The sequence below is a fragment of the Loxodonta africana genome, chromosome 2 (genome assembly GCF_030014295.1).
Source record: "Loxodonta africana isolate mLoxAfr1 chromosome 2, mLoxAfr1.hap2, whole genome shotgun sequence".
Classification (NCBI taxonomy): Eukaryota; Metazoa; Chordata; class Mammalia; order Proboscidea; family Elephantidae; genus Loxodonta; species Loxodonta africana.
Window position 1 is genome coordinate 59,163,455 of NC_087343.1, and position 20,691 is coordinate 59,184,145.

Here is a 20,691-nt window from a genome sequence, read left to right on the forward strand (position 1 = left end):
GTTATCTCCTTCAGTGGGAAATACTAACACCCACATCACTAATCTATTTTCACTGTGTAAAATTCTTACATATCATAGTCCGTGATTTCACTACTCTGTAGCAGCAGTAAAGTGTTAACAGGCCCATCAGCGTGATGACACACATTCCAGTAGTAAATCCAGCCTGTATGAATATAAAAATACAGAGCAACATATAGCATCATGTAAGAACAAATTCATATACAACCATATTATGTTACCCTAAACAATCATGAAGGAGCCCTGGTGGCCCAGTGGTTAAACGCTCAGCTGCTAACCAAAAGGTCAGCAGTTGAACCCACTAGCTACTCTGTAGGAGAAAGATGTGGTAGTCTCCTTGCACAAAGATTACAGCCTTGGTAACCCCATGGAGCAGTTCTACTCTGTCCTTTAGGGTCACTATGAGTCAGAATCTACTTGATGGCAATGAGTTTAAAAAATCACGACAAAAACCTCAGAACTAATGGAAAACTAGACATAATCATCTACGTTCTTTACAAACCTTTCTGTAGATTTATTAAAACCTCTACTGTAAAACTTAATAAGAGAAAGCTTTATAACAGAAAAAGTTCAGGCAAAAATTGTGCTAAAAAATTATATTACCTGTTTTATGCCCCAAGGAATGCTTAGTATAGACGTTCCCATCATTGTATTCCAAATCATAAAACTGAAAGCACAAAGTAGCAGCAGTAAAAATGTGGAGTTTAACTCTTCAAACATTATAATTAAGACAAAAATAATCAGTAATTTTCATTCATATATAGTTTAAGTTCTGCTCCAAAAAGTAATTTTACTCACATGGTTACTAAACTGGAGTTTTTACCATATCCTTCAGTGTAACTTTCTAGTTTATAAGCAGAACCCAGTGGACTATACACATAGCACTCTTCTGGTCCTGGAACTACATGATCTGGGGCAATCTGGTAAAAAGAAAAATAGAGAAATGTGCTGCAACGCGAGAACCAGTAATGTGCAAAATTGGGCATTTGCAGTATAGCAGCATACCTGACTCTAGGCATATTTCTAAATATGATGAACAAAATAAACAGCATGCAGCTCTGATTAATGAATATAAATGTTTTTTCTAATGTAATAGAAGATCTAAATGAGAGTTTAACGACTATAAACACAACTCTTCATCTGAAATAAGAATGAATTTCTTGAATATGTCAACAATCAAATATTTTCTCAGAAGAAGGGTCAGCAAGATTAAGCAAGATTAAGCATTATAAATGAAGACTTGGGCCTTAAGTGAGGGGAATTTCAAGAACCAAGTGGTCACTGAACACTTATAGGAGGGTGAGGTTAGTGAAGTGGTAGGTGAGAAACTGACTATAAAGAATCAAGGAATTTCTAGAACGTGAATAAAGCAACAGTAAATACAGAGTATTCTTTTAAATGTTTTGGTTGCAGAAGAAAAAAGCGAGCTAAAGTAATGGTTTAAGGAAAAGGCAAAAGCAAGGAATTTTTGAAGATGGAAGAGATTTAAGCATGTAAGCAAAAGAAAGGCAAGGAGCCAACAGAGACTGAAAACAGAGAATGAATAGATATGCTTCTCACAAGCATAGTTCACTCTATGCCCATATATTTCTTCCTAATCCTATCCTCCTAATTTGGAGGGATAAAAAATAGTTTGCCTGATGTAATTTTGCCCACCTCACTGAGAATATCTCTTCAGAATATATAATCCTTGCATATAGTAGCTAAAACCATAGGAATTGACTTCAGCAATCTTTTATTTAGCATCTATTATGTAAATCTACAACTTTGAGCTAGGTTTAGCATTCAAGAGAAAAATAATACATAAACCTCCTAAATTCAAGGAATTTAAATTCCATTTGGAAGACACATGAAACAATTAGACAGAACTGGAGTCTCTGGGTGGTGCAAATGGATAACGTGCTTTGCTGCTAACTGAAAGATTGGCAGTTCAAATCCACCCAGAGGGGCCTCAGAAGAAAAACCTAGTGATTTGCTTCCAGAAAATCAGCCATTGACAACCCTATGGAGCCCAGTTCTACTCTGACTCACACGGGTTCCCCATGAGTTGGAATTGACCAGCAACCGGTTAATAGTTACCATACAGAATAAAAATTAGGTGTTAAGCTCGGTAATGTGCTATGTGGGTAGTGGTTAAGTGCTACGGCTGCTAACCAAAGGGTTAGCAGTTTGAATCTGCCAGGCGCTCCTTGGAAACTCTATGGGGCAGTTCTACTCTGTCCTGTAGGGTTGCTATGAGTCGGAATTGACTCGATGGCACTGGGTTGTGGGTGCTATATCACAGGAATGACAAAAAAAAAAAAAAAAAAAATTAACAAGGGCAAGAACATTAGACCTCAGTAGGGAGACAGGATATGGATTGGTGCAAAAATAAAAAATGTCAAGTCCTTCTCCCTTTATATGTGTATGATTAGTGGTGTCTTGTGGGCCAAGAATGTCTTGAATGCCATGCATGGTGCGGATTTGGAAACAACTACTTCCTAGAGATACAAAAGCATCTACGAAATGGATCTGCTGCCTTGTTTTTACCCATAACCCTCTTGGGTCTGAGTTCTGTTGTCTTCTGCCATGGAGTAAAAAGAAAAAAGGTCAGGACCACATCTGTAGCAGGCAGGAGCTAAGTCGCCAGAGCTAGCAGAGCAAGTCCAGAAAAGTGAAAATTGAAAGTTACGCGGGGTGGGGTTTAGAAGCTAAGGGATTAAAAAAAAAGAAGTGGCAAATTCTTAGGAGATACAGAAAAATTAGATGGTTGGATTTCACTGGCAGCAGTACAGGGCAGTGTTTTTCAAACTTTGAAGTTCATATGATTCACACAGGAATCTTGCCACAAGCACAATTTTTGATTCAGTAGGTTGGAGTAAAGCATCAGATTTTGCACTTTTAACAAGCTCCCAGTGATGGTGATGCCGCTGGCCTGTGCAGACCATACTTTTAGTAGCAAGGTTCTAGGGAATTTTGGTAGCCAAATAATTTTCTACCCTTTGCCATTTTTAGAATACAAAATTAAATAGGAAATTTTTCCTAAACAAAAATATGTAACTCTGTAAAGACCTTAGACTTGTATTTTCATACTGTTCTTCCCTTAAAAAACTTTTAGTAAAAATAATTTTAGGATTTTCAGAAAATGAATGTGAACATATAAACATATTCATTAAAAGTGGTCATACCACATTGTTAATTTTAGATCACTTTAGATACTTTCATTTACTAGAGTCATTTCAGTGTTAGCTAACAAAAGGGATTCAACTTGGTATACGATGCTGACTTAAATTCTAGGCAAACAATGTACATTCAGGCCTGGACTGGTCTAGACAGTATCTTAAGTTTGCTTCTTAGAGCCACTAACTAGGAGGTCTGACCTAGGCCTGGAGATTCTAGATTACTTCAGGGTTCTGATTATTTTATTATGAAACCAAATCTTTACCACAACTATTGATATAACGGTTTAGGGGGAAACATGCCCAAAGAATTGGGCAAAAATTACCCCACTCAGAATATTTTGGAAGTCCCTACTTTGGCTAAGGATAAGGTAATACTTTATACAACTACTGTAAGGATTCAGCGAGATATCTATGTTCAAGCGACTAACTCAATCTTTGCCCCACAGCAAATATTTAGTGAATATTAGTTTCCTCCTCCCCTTTTCTTACTAATACCTACTAAAAAATCAGAATTTTTCCTCCCACAATATTTCCGTTTAAGCTTTCGAGTTTCTGAATATCTCATACATGATCATTTTTACAAGCAAATTATTTATATATTTTTGATCCCAAAAATAATAACACAGGTTTCAGAAGATTGAGGGTCAACAAACTATGGTCCACGGACCAAGTCTAGCTAGTGTTCAGCCCTGGTGGCATAGTGGTTAAGCATTCGGCTACTAACCAAAAGGTTGGCAGCTCGAATCCACCAGCCACTTCTTGGAAACCCTATAGGGCAGTTCTACTCTGTCCTATAGGCTCACTATGAGTTGGAATTGACTTGATGACAACGGGTTTGGTTTTTTTTTTTCCAGCTAAGAATGGTTTTTATATTTTTAAGTGGTTGTAAAACAAAGAATATGTGACAGTATATGGCCTACAAAGCCTAAAATGTTTAATATGTGGCCCTTCGACCCTTTTTTTGATCTGTAAAAGGACACTGCTAAATAGGAAAATACTATATTTATGTATGCATATATTTCAATTTCCTACTCTCATACAGAATTTCTAAAACATTTTTCCCTTGTAACTTCAAACTTAAAAACTGAATAGATTAACCAGAATCTGTCACTGCTTACGTTGTTAATTAATGACCCAAGCTGCTACTTTGAAAGTAACATATCTTCCTCAGTGCTCTTTTTTTTTTTTTTTCCAGTGCTCTTGGGATTGAGGATTAGCAGAATTTAATCCAAAATATCTTCAGGCTGTTGCCAGCATAGATTGTTTCAAATACCGCTATGCCAGGCCAGATAAGAATGAGCTAGCCTGTGATGTAGGACCTGTGTTAATTACCATCTTCAACTTCCATGATGCTGTCCTTGGAATATGGTCAGCAAAATATTTAACCACTGGGAGTTACTCTGACTTATGTCGTTCACTATTCATTTCAACTTACTATTAGACAATTAGTAATGCTTTGCCCCTTACCAGTGCCTTGTCTGCAGGAGCGGTGAGCCGGCTGTAGTAATGAATCCTTTTGTTCATGGCAGAGGCATGGTCGCTAACTCTCTGAATGGCATTATTCACATTGACGATGTTTGTGGGCTCTATATAGAAGGGCCTAGAGAAGGGAATATACACTTGACAAAAAACGTTCAGCCAGAAATTCTGGAAGTCAGCCATTGGAGAAAATAGCTTCTTGTCCTCCATTAGAAATGGGATGCACCAAGGGAAGGAATTCACTTCTCACTTTTGGTGGGAAAGAAAATGCCACAAAGGAAGTATTATCCAACCCACAGAATAAAGCTTTTGTCTCATAATACTTTTACTTTAAATTGCACTTTTTTAATCTTAAGGAATTTAGTAATAGAGGAAGCATAACAGAAAGAGCTTAAACCAGTTATTAAAAAGAAATAAAGCAGCTGTCAGTTTTTAACAATGAAATTTAGATAGTTTTGAACAGTCTCTCAAAAAGCTTTTGGCACTAAATCAAAGAAATTACAGACAAAAACGTTCCTTTATTGAAGTCTCTCCTCCTTCCCTATGGGATGAAGTCACTTCCTATGATAAACAGAATTTCTATTTCTTGGTTCAGGTGCTAAGGATTAGTGATCTCAACCATCTCCCTTGTGAGATTTCTCCAGAGTATTACCAAATGGGACACCAGGACACTAGAGATATTTTACCTCATTCTACTTTTCTTAGATTTTAGTAACATACTCTACTAGGCTATTTTTTATGTGTATGCTTCCTTCCCAGGACTATGTCTCAATCAACTGTAGATTGTGGTTTTCAATCATTTTCAGTCATCAACTCCTTCAATTCCTTACTGAAATTCCCTCCATTTGGTTTCTAAGCTTTCAGTAATATACTGTCCAAAATGGAAAGACCAGCCAGAGTTGCATGAAAAATCTGCATTCCCTTGGTGATTCTCTGACCCCCTGAAGTCACAAAAGACGCTGTGCCCCAAACTATATATAATTTGCCATTTAAAATTATTGAAATAATGAAGAAAAAAGTGCCAAGAGATTTATCATGGTGTCCATAGAGCTCTATATTTATGGTTCTGAAAGGAGCTTAAAATATTACCAAGGTATGATAATCATTTCTGGAGGTAGTGTTAATCTAATTTTGGAGGAAGCACTTGAAAAACCAAAAGAATGAAATTTTAACTTCTTTTATTTTTCCCAGCTACCTCTGTGACATTAGAGAAATAGTGGTATAGATGTTAAATTTAGTCTCGTCTCTCTAGTTCGTATATGGGATCTTCGAATCTTTTACTATTTACTCTCCACCACAGCACCTAAGTATGATGGCTACTATCTAGTTTAATTCAACAAGTACATAAACGAAGCACTTACTGGAGCAGCATGTGAGTATATGGATTATCATGACATACTGTCCATATGAAGCATGTAAATGCTCAGTGAATTAAGTAGAGTCAATCAACCTCAAGAGGATATAATGCAAATGAATACATCAGATTAAAGAGGCTGAACAAATGATTCCTAATTATAAATTTGGTAGCCTGAGATTACAATCAATCCTCCCAAGGCATTATGGTGTCCTATACAATTCACAATCTCTACTTAGTGGCACTAAAAAGTCAATGTAAAAATATTTATATCTGGTAGACAGTTTAATAATATCTGGGATCACATTCTTCAGGGCATTCACTTCTTGCTTTGCAAGAATGATGACCCACAAAATTCAAGAAAGTATTACAGCTCTAATGCCAACCCAAGGCAGAGATTCAAGCAAATCATGGATTATTAAAAGAGACCATTAACAAGTACAATATTGACAGAAAGATGTAGATGTTCTACTTGTAGCTTCTTACTCTGAAAATTCAATGGTATTAATATCAACCACTAAGTTGGTTTGAAGGCCTGCTGAAAAGCAGTCCAGGAAGTGTGCTAAATTTCTTGGCTCCTGGCCTCTTACAGAAGTGTTAACTGTACCACTTTAGTTGGCTTGAGTACTCTGAAAGCAGAATGAATCTGAAAGTTTTTCTTTTCCAACAGTTTTCATCAAGATGCTGAGGGCCTGTTCAAACAAATATTTTGGAATCTTTTCAAAACAGATCCTCTTTAAACATATACAACTCAGCATATTTTAACAGAATTATTAGAAACATATGCTTAAAGCTTGATCCAAGAAAATAAAATATAAATTATATCTGTAATCTTTAGTTGGATGTGAAAACATTTTTTAAAATAATATTACAGGAGAACAATATTCAGAATAAAATACTTTTTTAAAAAAGTTGGGCTTTTTCCTTTTGAACACAGTTTCACATGACTGCTTCCTGTCAATGTTTACTTCTCATTTGAAATGCAGTTCAACTCTGCCGTACTGCGAATAAATTACGATATTTCATGTAGGATATGTTATATTTGTCTTACCTCATAAATGTTTACGGTCATGCCACAGAAAAATACCTTTAATATTCAGCAAAATTTAAAAAAATATTTTAAAAAGTGCCATCCAAGGCACAACAATTGGTCTCTACTCACTTGGAGCAACAGAGGAATAAGAAACATCAGGTATAGGAGGAGAATATGGAATGTGTGGCCAACCGCCTCCATGAACAACTGCCCCCTTTGCCATGTAACCAGAGCTGGATGGTGCCTGGCCAGCATTATTGAACATTTTGATCAAAGATTCTATAGAAGAATCCTGATCAAAAGGAATAAAACGCGGAACAGAATTTCATATTCTCATGGACTCCAGACTTTCTGGAGCCATGAAGGCTGGATGAACCCCTGAACACTGCCCTGAGATAATCTTTAAATCTCAAACCAAAAATATCCCCTGAAATCTTCTTAAAACCAAACAATAGTTTAGCTTCACTAGTAAAAAATATCTGCCTTTAACATTATGCTCTTTTAAGAACTACCTCTATGGGATCAAACCGACAACAACAACTTGAAAGATTAGATAGGACCCTGGGGGCAGTAAATTTATGTTAATGGGGGAGGAACAACTCCAAAAAGGAGGGTGAGAATGGTTGCGCAACTGGAAAAATGTAATCAGTGCCACTAAATGGTACATGTAGAAACTGTTGAATCTGTGTGTTTTACTGCATATATTCTCAACAACAAAATAAAATTTAAAAATATTTTTAATATTTTATTAAAGTATTATATTTTAAACAAGGAATAAAATCGAAACTGTGCTCTCTTTTAGTGCACTTACAAACTATAAACAGAGAAAACTTATTTCTACCTAAGATGTTTCCCAGGTTCCACTCCTTAAATTCCTTAAAAACATTTGGCTTTCTAATCTGTCTCCACCCTTCTACCAAGCAGTTATACTTCTTTGAAGTTTAATAACAATTTCATAAGTACTAGAAAGTTTCATACCCAACACAGAGACCCCTTGACTTAAAACTTCATTTATTCACATCCCTAAGAAAGCCGAGGCACTCAAACACCTGCCAGGCTGGGATCGTTCATTACAAATTAAAATGAAATCAGGCATTCAAAGAATCTGCTGCAAATAAACATTGAAAATAATGAACAGACCAACTCTACTTCTACCTGCTTGGTGAAACACTCTATGCCTGCCAGGCAGCTTTTTAATAAAGAAGACTGAAAAGCAGTGAAGCCGTTGTACCTAGGAATTCCTTTGCTGCTACTAGAAAAATACTGGCAACCTCTGGCTTGCTGACATGTTTCTCACTTCCTCTGATGCCTATACAACATCCTCTTTCATAAAAACCCTGCTCAACACTCCAACTTTACTTACTGTCCCCAAAGGCTGAGCTTATATAAGGCTCCTCTCTCTTTTAGCTAATTAGTATGTATTGATTACTAATTTACTAAATAAATATTATTTAAGTGCCAATAAAGTGCTAAGCATTGTGCAAAACATTAAACAATGAATATGATATAGAATCTCAAGAATCTTAATCTCCTGGAGGAGATAGATAAATTAGAAATTCCAATCCAGACTGAAAAAGAGAAGGGAGAACACAACAATTGGAAAAAGAAAGAGGGGAGAGGGTTGTGTGACAATGAGTATATGTAGTGTTATCGCGGGTTATATAAAGAGGAAACTAAACAGTGTCTGGTAGTTATAAATGAGCTGAATCTCAAAAATACAAAGGAATTATCAGGTATGGGGAAAATACAGTGTTTCAAAAAATGGAAAAGAATGCAGATTGAGCGAGGAGAGAGATAGCATGATATATCTTTTTAAAAACTCTAAGTAGTGGGAAGAGAAGTAACAAAAGATGAGGTTAACCTGGGCCAGTACATGGAGGACTTCATATGCTAACAAAGGACTTGATCCTGAAAGGAAGAACCCTCAATTTCAGTCTCCTCTGCTGATTCCTTCTCAAATTCCCAACCATTAAATGTCAGATTATTCTAGAGTTCAATCCATAGACATCTTCTCTTCTCTATATACATCATTTCCTTAGTGGATTCATCCGATCACATAATTTGAAATACCACATATATGCTGATGACACTCAAACTGTTACTTTTAGCCTGAAGTCCTGATTGATACATACAACTCTCCCTGTCACCCGTCTCCCCCCTCCCCCATCTCTTGGACCTCACTGTCTGTCTACTACACTCGGCATTCCTGAAACACTTCAGGGCCTCTGTTATTAATTTCTGGTAAAAACAAAGGCCCTGAGGCCTGTCTCCTAGATAATTTCTTGCTTCCTTACTTCTCTCAAGTCATCCCTCAATTGCCCTCTTCTCTATGAGGCATTTGTCCACAATTATCAAAACCTGTATTTTATATTTTTATAATTAGAAAAAAGTTAATGAAAAACTATGGAGGAAATTCATTCAGCTTTTCTGCAGGTTTAAAATTTTCAAAATAAAAACCTGAGGGAAAAATGAAGGAGGGAGTAATCAAAGTATCAAATGCTGTACAAAATGAGAAGACACAACCAGGAAGAAAACCAGTTAAAGACAGTGTTTTTAGGAGAAGAGAATGACCAACTGTGTCACATACCACTGCTAGGTCAGATGAGAGGAGGACTGACAGTGGAATGACCACTGCATTTAGGAAAACAGAGGCCACTAGTGATGTGACGTGAGCGGTTTCAGTGGAGTGGTAAGAGCAAAAAAAAAAAAAAACAAATTTTTTTTTTTTAAAAGCCTGTATAAATTGGGTTCAAGAGAAAAACAGGAAAAGAAAAATTCGGCATTGTAAATATAGATAATCCTTGCAAGGGATTTTCTGTAAAAGAGAATAAGAAAAACGAGTGGTAGGTGAAGGGGTAAGAGAAATACCCTAGATGATAGAAAAAAAAGTATAAAAAATACATAAAAATCACCTGTAATTCCACAACAAGTAATCACTAACAACATTTTCCCAATCCCATTTTCTTGCAAGAAACAATGAGATACCATTATACAAACACCTGCCAGAATGGCTAAGATTTAAAAATCTGACAATATCAATAACTGGTAAGAGGTAGAGCAGTGGAAGCTCTTACACACTCTAGCAGAAATGTAAACTGGTATAACCTCTGTGGAAAACAGTTTGGCATTATCTAGTTAATTAAGTTGACTATGCACATACATTACTACCAAACAAATTCATTCCTGGGTATATACCCTAGAAAAGTTCTTGACATGTATGCCAGGAGACATGAACACTAACGATTGCAGGATCATTATTTGTAAGATTCCCACACTAGAAACATTCCAAATGTCTATCTTCTGAGGGTTCATGCTACCAAGTCAGTTTTTTTTCTTTCTCTAGTATATGTGTACAGGGTGTGTGTGGGGGGGTGGGATGGGGTAGGGGGTGGTAGCTGCTGGAACTGAGTGGTAAAGGAACGGAGGGGAAGGTAGGAAGTAAAAGAGGGGAGATGAGAGATTGGGATAGACTGGAGAGAGAACCAAGGAAGATGAACAAAGCTACTGGTCGCTTCCAAATTAACAGTATTAAATCAACAAGTTTTATTAAGATTACTTATTACAACTTTCTTATAATTTAAAATTTTCTATTTGTTTTATAATATACGTAATGTAATACAGATGGACACATACATAATTTGGAAATGAATATATATTCTCACACACATACATACACAGTTCAATTTCTTTAGATTGTTATTACTATTTTTACTAATAAATGGGAATGATGAAAAAAGATTGGATACCACCACTCTATCCAAACCCATTGCTGTGGAGTCGATTCCTACTCAGAGCAATCCTACAGGACAGAGGAGAACTGCCTCATAGGGTTTCCAAGGAGCGCCTGGTGGATTCCAACTGTCAGCCTTTTGGTTAGCAGCTAAATGCTTAACCACTACGCCACCAGGGTTCCCACTGCTTTACAGAAAGGAAAAAACAGCAAACATTAATAAACACTTGGTTGAAGGTTATGGGTTCCTTGTTTTAGAATTTTAAGCCATTACTTAGATGCACGTAAACATCTTCATCAACAACATATGGACAAAGAGCTTGACCTGAAAAATTAATTCTCAGGTCCATATATCTGAAATAAATCCAGATTCTGCTAAGAAAATTTCAAAATTCTTTTTAATGCAACTGACGCTTTTAAATTTTTGTTTAAAAATCCATAAGGTATTGTTTAAATTTTATTGTCTTGAAGACAAATGATCTCTTCTTTTACGGCTACAGAACGATCAGCAACAGAAATACAGTTTGTTTTGTTTTTATTTTTAACCGTTTTTTTTTTTTTTTTTAGTATCAGCACTGGAACAGGCTTAAAGAAGTTAAAAGCACCTTTAAACAAATTCCAACATAAGAGTTCTTTAGATTTTCTGCAAGTTAATGTAAAACAGTAACACTATGACCAATACCCCATCCCATCTTCTAAGTAGAAAAAGCAGTTCCAAATGGAACATGGTAAGTGAGATTCCACAAGGGAAGAGTAGGAATGTAGAAAAACTGCTCAAGAGCACACAGTTCTCCAAGCAGCTCCTCCTTTTATCCACTTTATTATGAGAATGCCAAAATAAACCATAAATTGTTTCAATTTACTTAAGCACAATAAATTAAGAGGGGTATTAACTTAATATTTTGAAATAATGAGCTTGTCTTAGTTACAAATAAATGGTAGGCTATAATTTCTAATGTCATGTCGGTCAGAGTCATGAGCTGAGTGATCAGAGTAATCAGTCATTACTCTGCTTCTTACATAAATCTACCAAGAGAATTTCTGGAAAAGAAATAAAATTTCCAGTTTCTTAACCTAACTATAAAAAAGTGCTAAGAAGAAAAATGCCCAGCCAACATTTTGGTTAGAATTCCTTTCCCTTAAAAAATAAAAAGACAATGAAAGAAGATAAAGAACTCAGTATATATATATAATCTTGTTTTTAATATATACATGTGATTCTTCAGTACTAAAATTGCTTTCGTCATTATCTTACTCCAGATTTTCTGGAAACGTAAAACACACACACACACAAAACAAAGCCCGTCTACTTTTTAAACAGACCACCGAAAGAAAGCAGCCTTTCTTATTCCTCTCCCATAAATTTAGAAAGGGAATTCTACACATCAAGCCATGGAAATCTTCATGAAGGCTCTGAAGAAAGGCAAATGAGCTGAGGGAACTTCAGCTTTACCAGTGTGAGGACAGTAGCAACAAACGGACTACATAAACTGGTCACTTAGGTGACAATGGCTATATTTTCAAAACAAAAGTCACATACTGTAGTAGCCTGACCGGAATCCATTGCTAGTTGCAGGGCATATTACTCAGTAGACAATCCCAGAATAACAGACTGATAAAGGCAAGAATCCAATGTGAAACCTGTCCTGCCAACTGGCTCTTAGCAACTAACTTTTACATATAGAAAACATTTTATAAACAAAATATAATGAGAGAAACTTCAGGAAAAAAGAAAATAACCATTGCTAGGAAGAATACACTGAACCGCAGGTAAGACTAAAAATTGGCACAGCCTTTCTAGAAATTGATTTGGCTATGCTTTATTTGGCTAAGCAAGATGAGTATGTTTCAATCGTGTTTATAACCTATATTCTAATAATTATACTTTTGAGATTCTTTTAGAAGGAAATCAAAATAGATACAAAAATTATGAAGAAAGCTGCTAATTAAGCATTATTTAAAACTGTAAACAGCTTAATATTCAAATACATCTTTAAATTATGATACATCAAAATTATACCTGTTTATTACAAATGATATTTAGAAAGAATTCTTAATATGGGAAAATGCTTGCTATGCCTACCTACGTATACACACACACACACGTTTTATTTTTTGGAATTACAGTTTCTTAAAGACAATTTTTATCGTGAAACTTTTTACTACTCCTCGAAACCTGAAATTTTCCCCTTATCTGTCATTTTAGCCTCAGTCTCTATATCTAGGGTTTATGGCAGCTAAAATTCTTGGATAATCTTGCCAAAGGATTTTAAGTTTGTTTCAGGGGCATGATGGTTAGGAAGAAGTTAGGAAATTATTTTCTTGTCCAAAGGGCCATTTTGGTCAGAACAAATTTGATGAGAACATTTTTCTTAGAAACAATTGTGGACTGGAGTAAAATTAAGGGAATGGGCCTTATGTTTTTCATTTCTCCAGAAACAAGATAAGAGTTACCTCTACAGGTCATTAACAGAAATGTCGATTCCTGTGGTTGCTTACAACTGAGTCTCGGAGTCTCTCCTTGCAGACCAATCAACAAACCAAACCCACTGCTATCCAGTCAAGTCGATTCGAACTCATAGCAACCCTGTACCACCCAACAGAACTACCCATAGGGTTTCCAAGGAGCAGCTGGTAGATTCGAACTGCCTACTTTTTGGTTAGCAGTTGAGCTCTTAACCACTGTGCCACCAGGGCTCCCCTTGCAGACCAGTGGTTGGCAAACTACAGCCTGTTTTTGCAAATAAAGTTTTATTTAATTTTATTTATAAATTTGTTTTTTTTATGCCTGCTTTCATCCCACAATGGTAGAACTGTGTCCATATGGCCTGTTGTTGTTAGGTGCCGTCCAGTCGGTTCTGACTCATAGCGACCCTATGCACAACAGAATGAAACATTGCCCGGTCCTGTGCCATCCTTACAATCGTTGTTATGCTTGAGATCATTGTTGCAGCCACTGTGTCAATCCACCTCGTTGAGGGTCTTCCTCTTTTCTGCTGACCCTGTACTCTGCCAAGCATGATGTCCTTCTCCAGGGACTGATCCCTCCTGACAATATGTCCAAAGTATGTAAGACGCAGTCTCGCCATCCTTGCTTCTAAGGAGCATTCTCGTTGTACATCTTCTAAGATTTGTTCGTTCTTTTGGCAGTCCATGGTATATTCAATATTCTTGGTCAACACCACAATTCAAAGGCGTCAATTCTTCTTCGGTCTTTCTTATTCATTGTCCAGCTTTCACATGCATTTGATGTGATTGGAAATACCATGGCTTGGGTCAGGGGCACCTTAGTCTTCAAAGTGACATCTTTGCTCTTCAACACTTTAAAGAGGTCCTTTGCAGCAGATTTACCCAATGCAATGCGTCTTTTCATTTCTGGACTGCTGCTTCCATGGCTGTTGATAGCGGATCCAAGTAAAATGAAATCCTCGACAACTTCAATCTTTTCTCCATTTATCACGATGTTGCTCATTGGTCCAGTTGTGAGGTTTTTTGTTTTATGTTGAGGTGCAATCCAAACTGAAGGCTGTGGTCTTTGATCTTCATTAGTAAGTGCTTCCAATCCTCTTCACTTTCAGCAAGCAAGATTGTGTCATCTGCATAACGCAGGTTGTTAATGAGTCTTCCTCCAATCCTGATGCCCCGTTCTTCTTCAAATAGTCCAGTTTCTCAGATTATTTGCTCAGCATACAGATTGAATAGGTATGGTGAAAGAATACAACCCTGACACACACCTTTCCTGGCTTTAAACCAATCAGTATCCCCTTGTTCTGTCCGAACAACTGCCTCTTGATCTATCTACAAGTTCCTCATGAGCACAATTAAGTGTTCTGGAATTCTCATTCTTCGCAATGTTATCCATAGTCTGTTAAATGATCCACACGGTTGAATGTCTCTGCATAGTCGGTAAAACACAGGTAAACATCCTTCTGGTATTCTCTGCTTTCAGCCAGGATCCATCTGACATCAGCAATGATATCCCTGCTTCCACATCCTCTTCTGAAACCGGCCTGAATTTCTGGCAGTTCCCTGTCGATATACTGCTGCAGCCATTTTTGAATGATCTTCAGCAAAATTTTGCTTGCGTTTGATATTAATGATATTGTTCTATAATTTCCACATTCGGTTGGATCACCTTTCTTGGGAATAGGCATAAATACGGATCTCTTCCAGTGAGTTGGCCAGGAAGCTGTCTTCCATATTTCTTGGCATAGACGAGTGAGCACCACCAGCACTGCATCTGTTTGTTGAAACATCTCAATTGATATTTCATCAATTCCTGGAACCTTGTTTTTCGCCAATGCCTTCAGAGCAGCTTGGACTTCTTCCTTCAGTACCATCGGTTCCTGATCATATGCCACCTCTTGAAATGGTTGAACATTGACTAATTCTTTTCAGTATAATGACTCTGTGTATTCCTTCCAACTTCTTTTGATGCTTCCTGCATCGTTTAATATTTTCCCCATGGAATCCTTCACTATTGCGACTCGAGGCTTGAATTTTTTCTTCAGTTCTTTCAGCTTGAGAAATGCAGAGCATGTTCTTCCCTTTTGGTTTTCCATCTCTAGCTCTTTGCACATATCATTATAATACCTTACTTTGTCTTCTCGAGACGCCCTTTGAAATCTTCTGTTCTTTTACATCATCAATTCTTCCTTTTGCTTTAGCTGCTTGACGTTTGTGAGCAAGTTTCAGCATCTCCTCTGACATCTATCTTGGTCTTTTCTCTCTTTCCTGCCTTTTCAATAACCTCTTGCTTTCTTCATGTATGCTGTCTTTGATGTCATTCCACAACTCGTCTGGTCTTCGGTCACTAGTGCTTAGTGCGTCAAATCTAGTCTTCAGATGGTCTCTAAATTTAGGTGGGATATACTCAAGGTCACATTTTGGCTCTTGTGGATCTGCTCTGATTTTCTTCAGCTTTAGCTTGAACTTGCATATGAGCAATTGATGGTCTGTTCCACAGTTGCCCCCTGGCCTTGTTCTGACTGATGATATTGAGCTTTTCCATCATATCTTTCCACAGATGTCGTCAATTTGATTTCTGTGTGTTCCATCTGGCGAGGTCTATGTGTATAGTCGCCATTTATGTTGGTGAAAAAAGGTATTTGCAATGAAGAAGTCATTGGTCTTGCAAAATTCTATCATTTGATATCCGGCATTGTTTCTATCACCAAGGCCATGTTTTGCAACTACTGATCCCTCTTCTTTGTTTCCAACTTTTGCATTCCACTCGCCAGTAACTATCAATGCATCTTGATTGCATGTTCGATGAATTTCAGACTGCAGCAGCTGATAAAAATCTTCTATTTCTTCATCTTTGGGCTTAGTGGTTGGTGTGTAAATTTGAATAATAGTCGTACCAACTGGTCTTCCTTGTAGGAGTATGGATATTATCCTATCACTGACAGCGTTGTACTTCAGGATAGATCTTGAAACATTCTTTTTGATGATGAATGCAACACCATTCCTCTTCGAGTTGTCATTCCCAGCATAGCAGATTGTATGATTGTCCAATTCAAAATGGCCAATACCAGTCCATTTCAGCTCACTAATGCCTAGGATATTGATGTTTATGTGTTCCATTTCATTTTGACGATTTCCAATTTTCCTAGATTCATACTCTGTACATTCCAGGTTCCGATTATTAATGGATGTTTGCAGCTGTTTCTTCTCATTTTAAGTTGTGCCACATCAGTATATGAAGGTCCCAAAAGCTTTACTCCATCCACGTCATTAAGGTCGACTCTACTTTGAGGAGGCAGCTCTTCCCCAGTCATCTTTTGAGTGCCTTCCAACCTGGGGGGCTCATCTTCCAGCACTATATCAGACAATGTTCCGCTGCTATTCATAGGGTTTTCACTGGCCAATGCTTTTCAGAAGTAGACTGCCAGGTCCTTCTTCCTTGTCTGTCTTAGTCTGGAAGCGTAGCTGAAACCTGTCCTCCATGGGTGACGCTGCTGGTATCTGAATATTAGTGGCATAGCTCCCAGCATCACAGCAACATGCAAGCCCCCACAGTATGACAAATTGACAGACACGTGGGGGCCATATGGCCTACAAAGCCTGAAATATTTACTATCTGGGTCTTTACAGAAAAAGTTTGCTAACCCCAGCCTAGAGGCCTGAAGGCCCCCTGAGGGACTGTGCGCTGGAGTAACGGCTTCCGTTCTCCTTTCCTGGTGGGTGAAGGGAGAAACTCTCATCACCGAACTAGATCTAGAGAGCGACTGAATGGGTTTTTTAAAGAAATGTTTGTAACTGATGTCCTTATGTCTCATCCAGCTTAATCCATTGCATAATCTACCTCCTACATATTAAAAACAGAACAAAAAGCTAAACTAACTTCAACCTCAGCCAAAACAACCATCACAACAAATGATCTTACACAGAGCCGCATCTGCACAGAAATCCCCAAAGCACCCAGTCATCAATACTGCAAAGGTCCTTTTATCTACTTCTGGCTGGGTCCAGTCCTAGGCTACAGCATACTCACTCATAGGGATATGAACCCACAGGGCTCTTGGTATTGCTGGCTCAGGATGGGTTAAATCAGTACTCTTCCTAATGCAAAATGAGTTGGGTTTAAATACATGTCTAATCAAGCATTTACAAATGCTCATCAGAGTGTTCTTATTTTTGCTAGGTGTCTATATGCCACAGGAACTGGAGGAACTGTGTTTGAGCAAATTAGCACATAATATGAGCTTAGTGAAGGTCTGTTGACAAAGAAAAGGTATAGAGGAAGAAAGGAAGGGAGGAAGGGAAATAGAGGAAAGAGAGGGAGGAAGACAGAGAAAAATGGAGGGAAGAAGGTAGGCAGGCAGGCAGGCAACAGGTAGCTGGGCAGATAAGGGAATTAACTTGTAGAAGTAACAACGGCATGTGATATAATTTAAACTGAAAAAGCAGTGTATCAAATTGTATATACTATGTGATCTCATCTAAAAAAATCATAGAAAAAAATGCCAGGAGGCAATATAGTAAAATATTTTAATAATATTTGCCTCTATGTGATGGGATTATACTTCTCTATACTTCTAATTTTTTTCCAGAATCTTTTTTAGACTTTGTCCCCCAGAGTGATTCCCCCCACTACAGAAAAAAGATAATTTGTATCATCCTACAGAAGCACATGTATTTTAAACAAAAGTCTGCAAGAAAATGGGTTTGATTTCCATTTTGTATACTATTTTTATCTTAAATTATAGGAATGTTATATTTTCTGAATAATGTTCTCATTATAAAAGTAAATAATATTATATGATCCCATTGATATAAAATAAGCCGATATATAGAAGTCAAAGATTATTAGTGGTTACCATAGGTGGGAGGGAGCGGGGAAGGGGAAGTGTTTGCTTAGGGGGCACTGAGTTTATATTAATGGTGCTGGAATTATTTGGAAAAGGATGGGGGAATGGTTGTACAGCTTCAATGTAATCCACGTCACTGAATTGTACATGTAGAAATTTTGAGAAAGTGTATGTTTTATTATGTAAATTTTCACAATAAAAAATTTTAGAATACATTGCTTATAGTGAAGATAATAAATTGCAGAAGAAAATAAAAATCATCCATTAAAAATAGCCAGTTAACATTGGTGCGTTTCCTAGACACACAATTAACTTTGCCTTCTTTTGAATGTCACACAGAGTGAAATCATACAATATGCATTATTCTGTCTAGCTTCTTTTAACAACATTATCTTTGTGAGATTCATCCACATTCTTGCATGTAGCTGTAGTTTTTCATTTTCATAGCTGTATAATATTCCATGATATGATATGAAAATACTACAATTTACTTATCCATTCTTGTTGATGGGTATTTGGGTTGTTTCTAGTTTAGGGCTCTTATCAATAAGTTGCTGTCTGTAGCCTTGTACATGTCTCTTGGTGCCACAAGCACAGATTTCTCTTGATTATAAACTTAGAGTGTATTTAACATTAGTAGATAATTACAAAGCTCTTTTCTAATGTGACTGTATCAATTTATACTCACTCTAGTACTGTATGAGAGTTCCCGCTGTTCCACAACCTTGCCAATATACATTGTCATTGATTCATTTCTTAATTTGGGTTATTGCAATTTTTAGTTCTAGAATTTCTATTTGGTTCTCTCTCTTTCCCTCTTTTTTCAATAAACATTTTCCATGAATTCTTTTTTATAGTTTTTAGTCAGTGTCAAACTTATCAATCTTATTTTAGTTTCCTTGAACATATTAAACACAGTTCTTGAAAAGTCTATTCCTGATAACTCAGTTATCTGGCTCACCTGTGAGTCTATTTCTATTGTCTATCAAGTCTTTTGATTTCCAGTCGTATTATTTTGTCTCCTCTTATGCCTGGCTATTTTTGATTAAGTGCCTAACAATGTATATGAAAAACTGTAAAAATAATTTGAAGCCTAGAATATTATTTTCTCTGGAAAAGGTTTACACTTGCTCTTAGGGGCCAGCTTAAAGTACCAATGATCTTGGATTACCTTAATCCAATTTCAGGTATTGAGATGAGTTAAAGCTGTGCTTCAGTCCCTGTAAGGACTTCATAGTCCAAATGTGTAGCCCTTTGGGGTTGCAACCCAAAGTTTCTGTGGGACTTGCTCTTGGTGGGTTTTGGACACCTATTTTCCTCCCTCAATCCTTGAAAGGCTGTCAAAAGTTCTGCTCAGTCTATCAGCCTCTCAACTGCCTTCTCTGCTGTTGGCAGATACACTTGAGAAAATGCTGGGCTCCCCTTTCTGGTTTCCTTCTTCTCCCTGATCTAGGCCTCATTATTCATTGTCTTAGTAGTTCTCCCATGTCCTTGAGCAGATACTCTTAGCAAGATGATTGGTCCAAAGTGCTTAATCTTCCCCTGCCATAAACAGAAATTCCTCACGGTTTCTTTTATTTTTTAATAATAGCTTTAATAAGATAAAATGATTCTTAGAGGACTAAAAATATGATTGCAGTCTAACAAAACTCATACTTACATTTAAGGCATCTCTACTTACTTCGAGGCCAAGATTGTCTCTCTTTAAGCATTTAGTGAAAAAGATAGTTCCACTGAGAAAAACAATGGTAGGGAAAAGAGAGGCAAGAGAAGTAGGTAGAAGAGGGAAAGAGGAAAGGTATCAAAGTAGTAGTACAATCAACAAGTAAGCCGTGAGCATAATAAATGGTTAATGTCTAGTCCTAGCTACTTAACATGGTTGGCAAGCTCCTCAAAATATAATTTATGCAGCTGTGGAAACCAGCCTCCTGGGAAAACTAGTTTTCTGTTTTTTGTTGTATATCTGTATAATCCCCAACTATAAAACTACTAAGCCTCAGTAATTGTTTCCAGTTACATCACTGGACCAGGAGCTACCCTTATTCGTTAACAGATAAACTCCGTACCTTGCTCTATGTAAACCTGCTTTATTTATCCCTCTCTCCCCACTAGGGCCACAAATACAAAAAGAGTCAATTCAGGCTGCTATACAGTGACAGGGGCCCTGGTGCTGCAGTGGTTAAGAGCTATGGCTGCTAACTAAAAGGTGGGCAGTTTGAATCCACCAGCTGCTCCTTGAAAACCCTATGGCGCAGTTCTACTTTGTCCCACAGGGTTGCTACGAGTTGGATTTGGTTTTGGTTTATACTGTGACAACAGGTTTGGTTTTAGTTTATACAGGTTTGGTTTTGGTTTATATAGTTTGACAGTATTAGTGACAGGTGAAACACACAGAGGCCAGCTTACGGATGCATAGGCTATCAGACATTCTAAGAAAAATAGGTGCCATAAGTATGTAGTATCTTTGAAGGGAACTAGGAATGCTATTTTAAATATCTATCTCTACCCCCGGAAACCCTGGTGGTGTAGTGGTTAAGTGCTAAGGCTGCTAACCAAAGGGTCGGCAGTTCGAATCCACCAGGCGCTCCTTGGAAACTCTATGG

General features: G+C 37.2%; 1 protein-coding gene across 8 annotated transcripts in view; it reads right to left on the minus strand.

Annotated features, from left to right (window-relative positions):
• Window positions 1-20,691, minus strand: part of SLC38A9 (solute carrier family 38 member 9) — a 96,370-nt gene that overhangs the window by 45,465 nt on the left and 30,214 nt on the right. For 6 of the 8 annotated variants that reach the window (XR_002785125.2, XM_064272047.1, XM_003408039.4 and 3 more), the window contains 4 exons: window positions 4,647-4,779; window positions 817-938; window positions 622-685; window positions 70-163 (listed from right to left, as the gene is read on the minus strand). Coding sequence is in view for 7 of the 8 variants with exons in the window: in XM_064272047.1 (XP_064128117.1) it covers window positions 70-163; window positions 622-685; window positions 817-938; window positions 4,647-4,779 (413 nt within the window). In the remaining variant the exon portion in view is untranslated. Of the gene's footprint in view, window positions 1-69; window positions 164-621; window positions 686-816; window positions 939-4,646; window positions 4,908-20,691 lie in introns of all 8 variants that reach the window. The other 2 variants (XM_023545462.2, XM_064272055.1) reach the window with 2 other exon arrangements.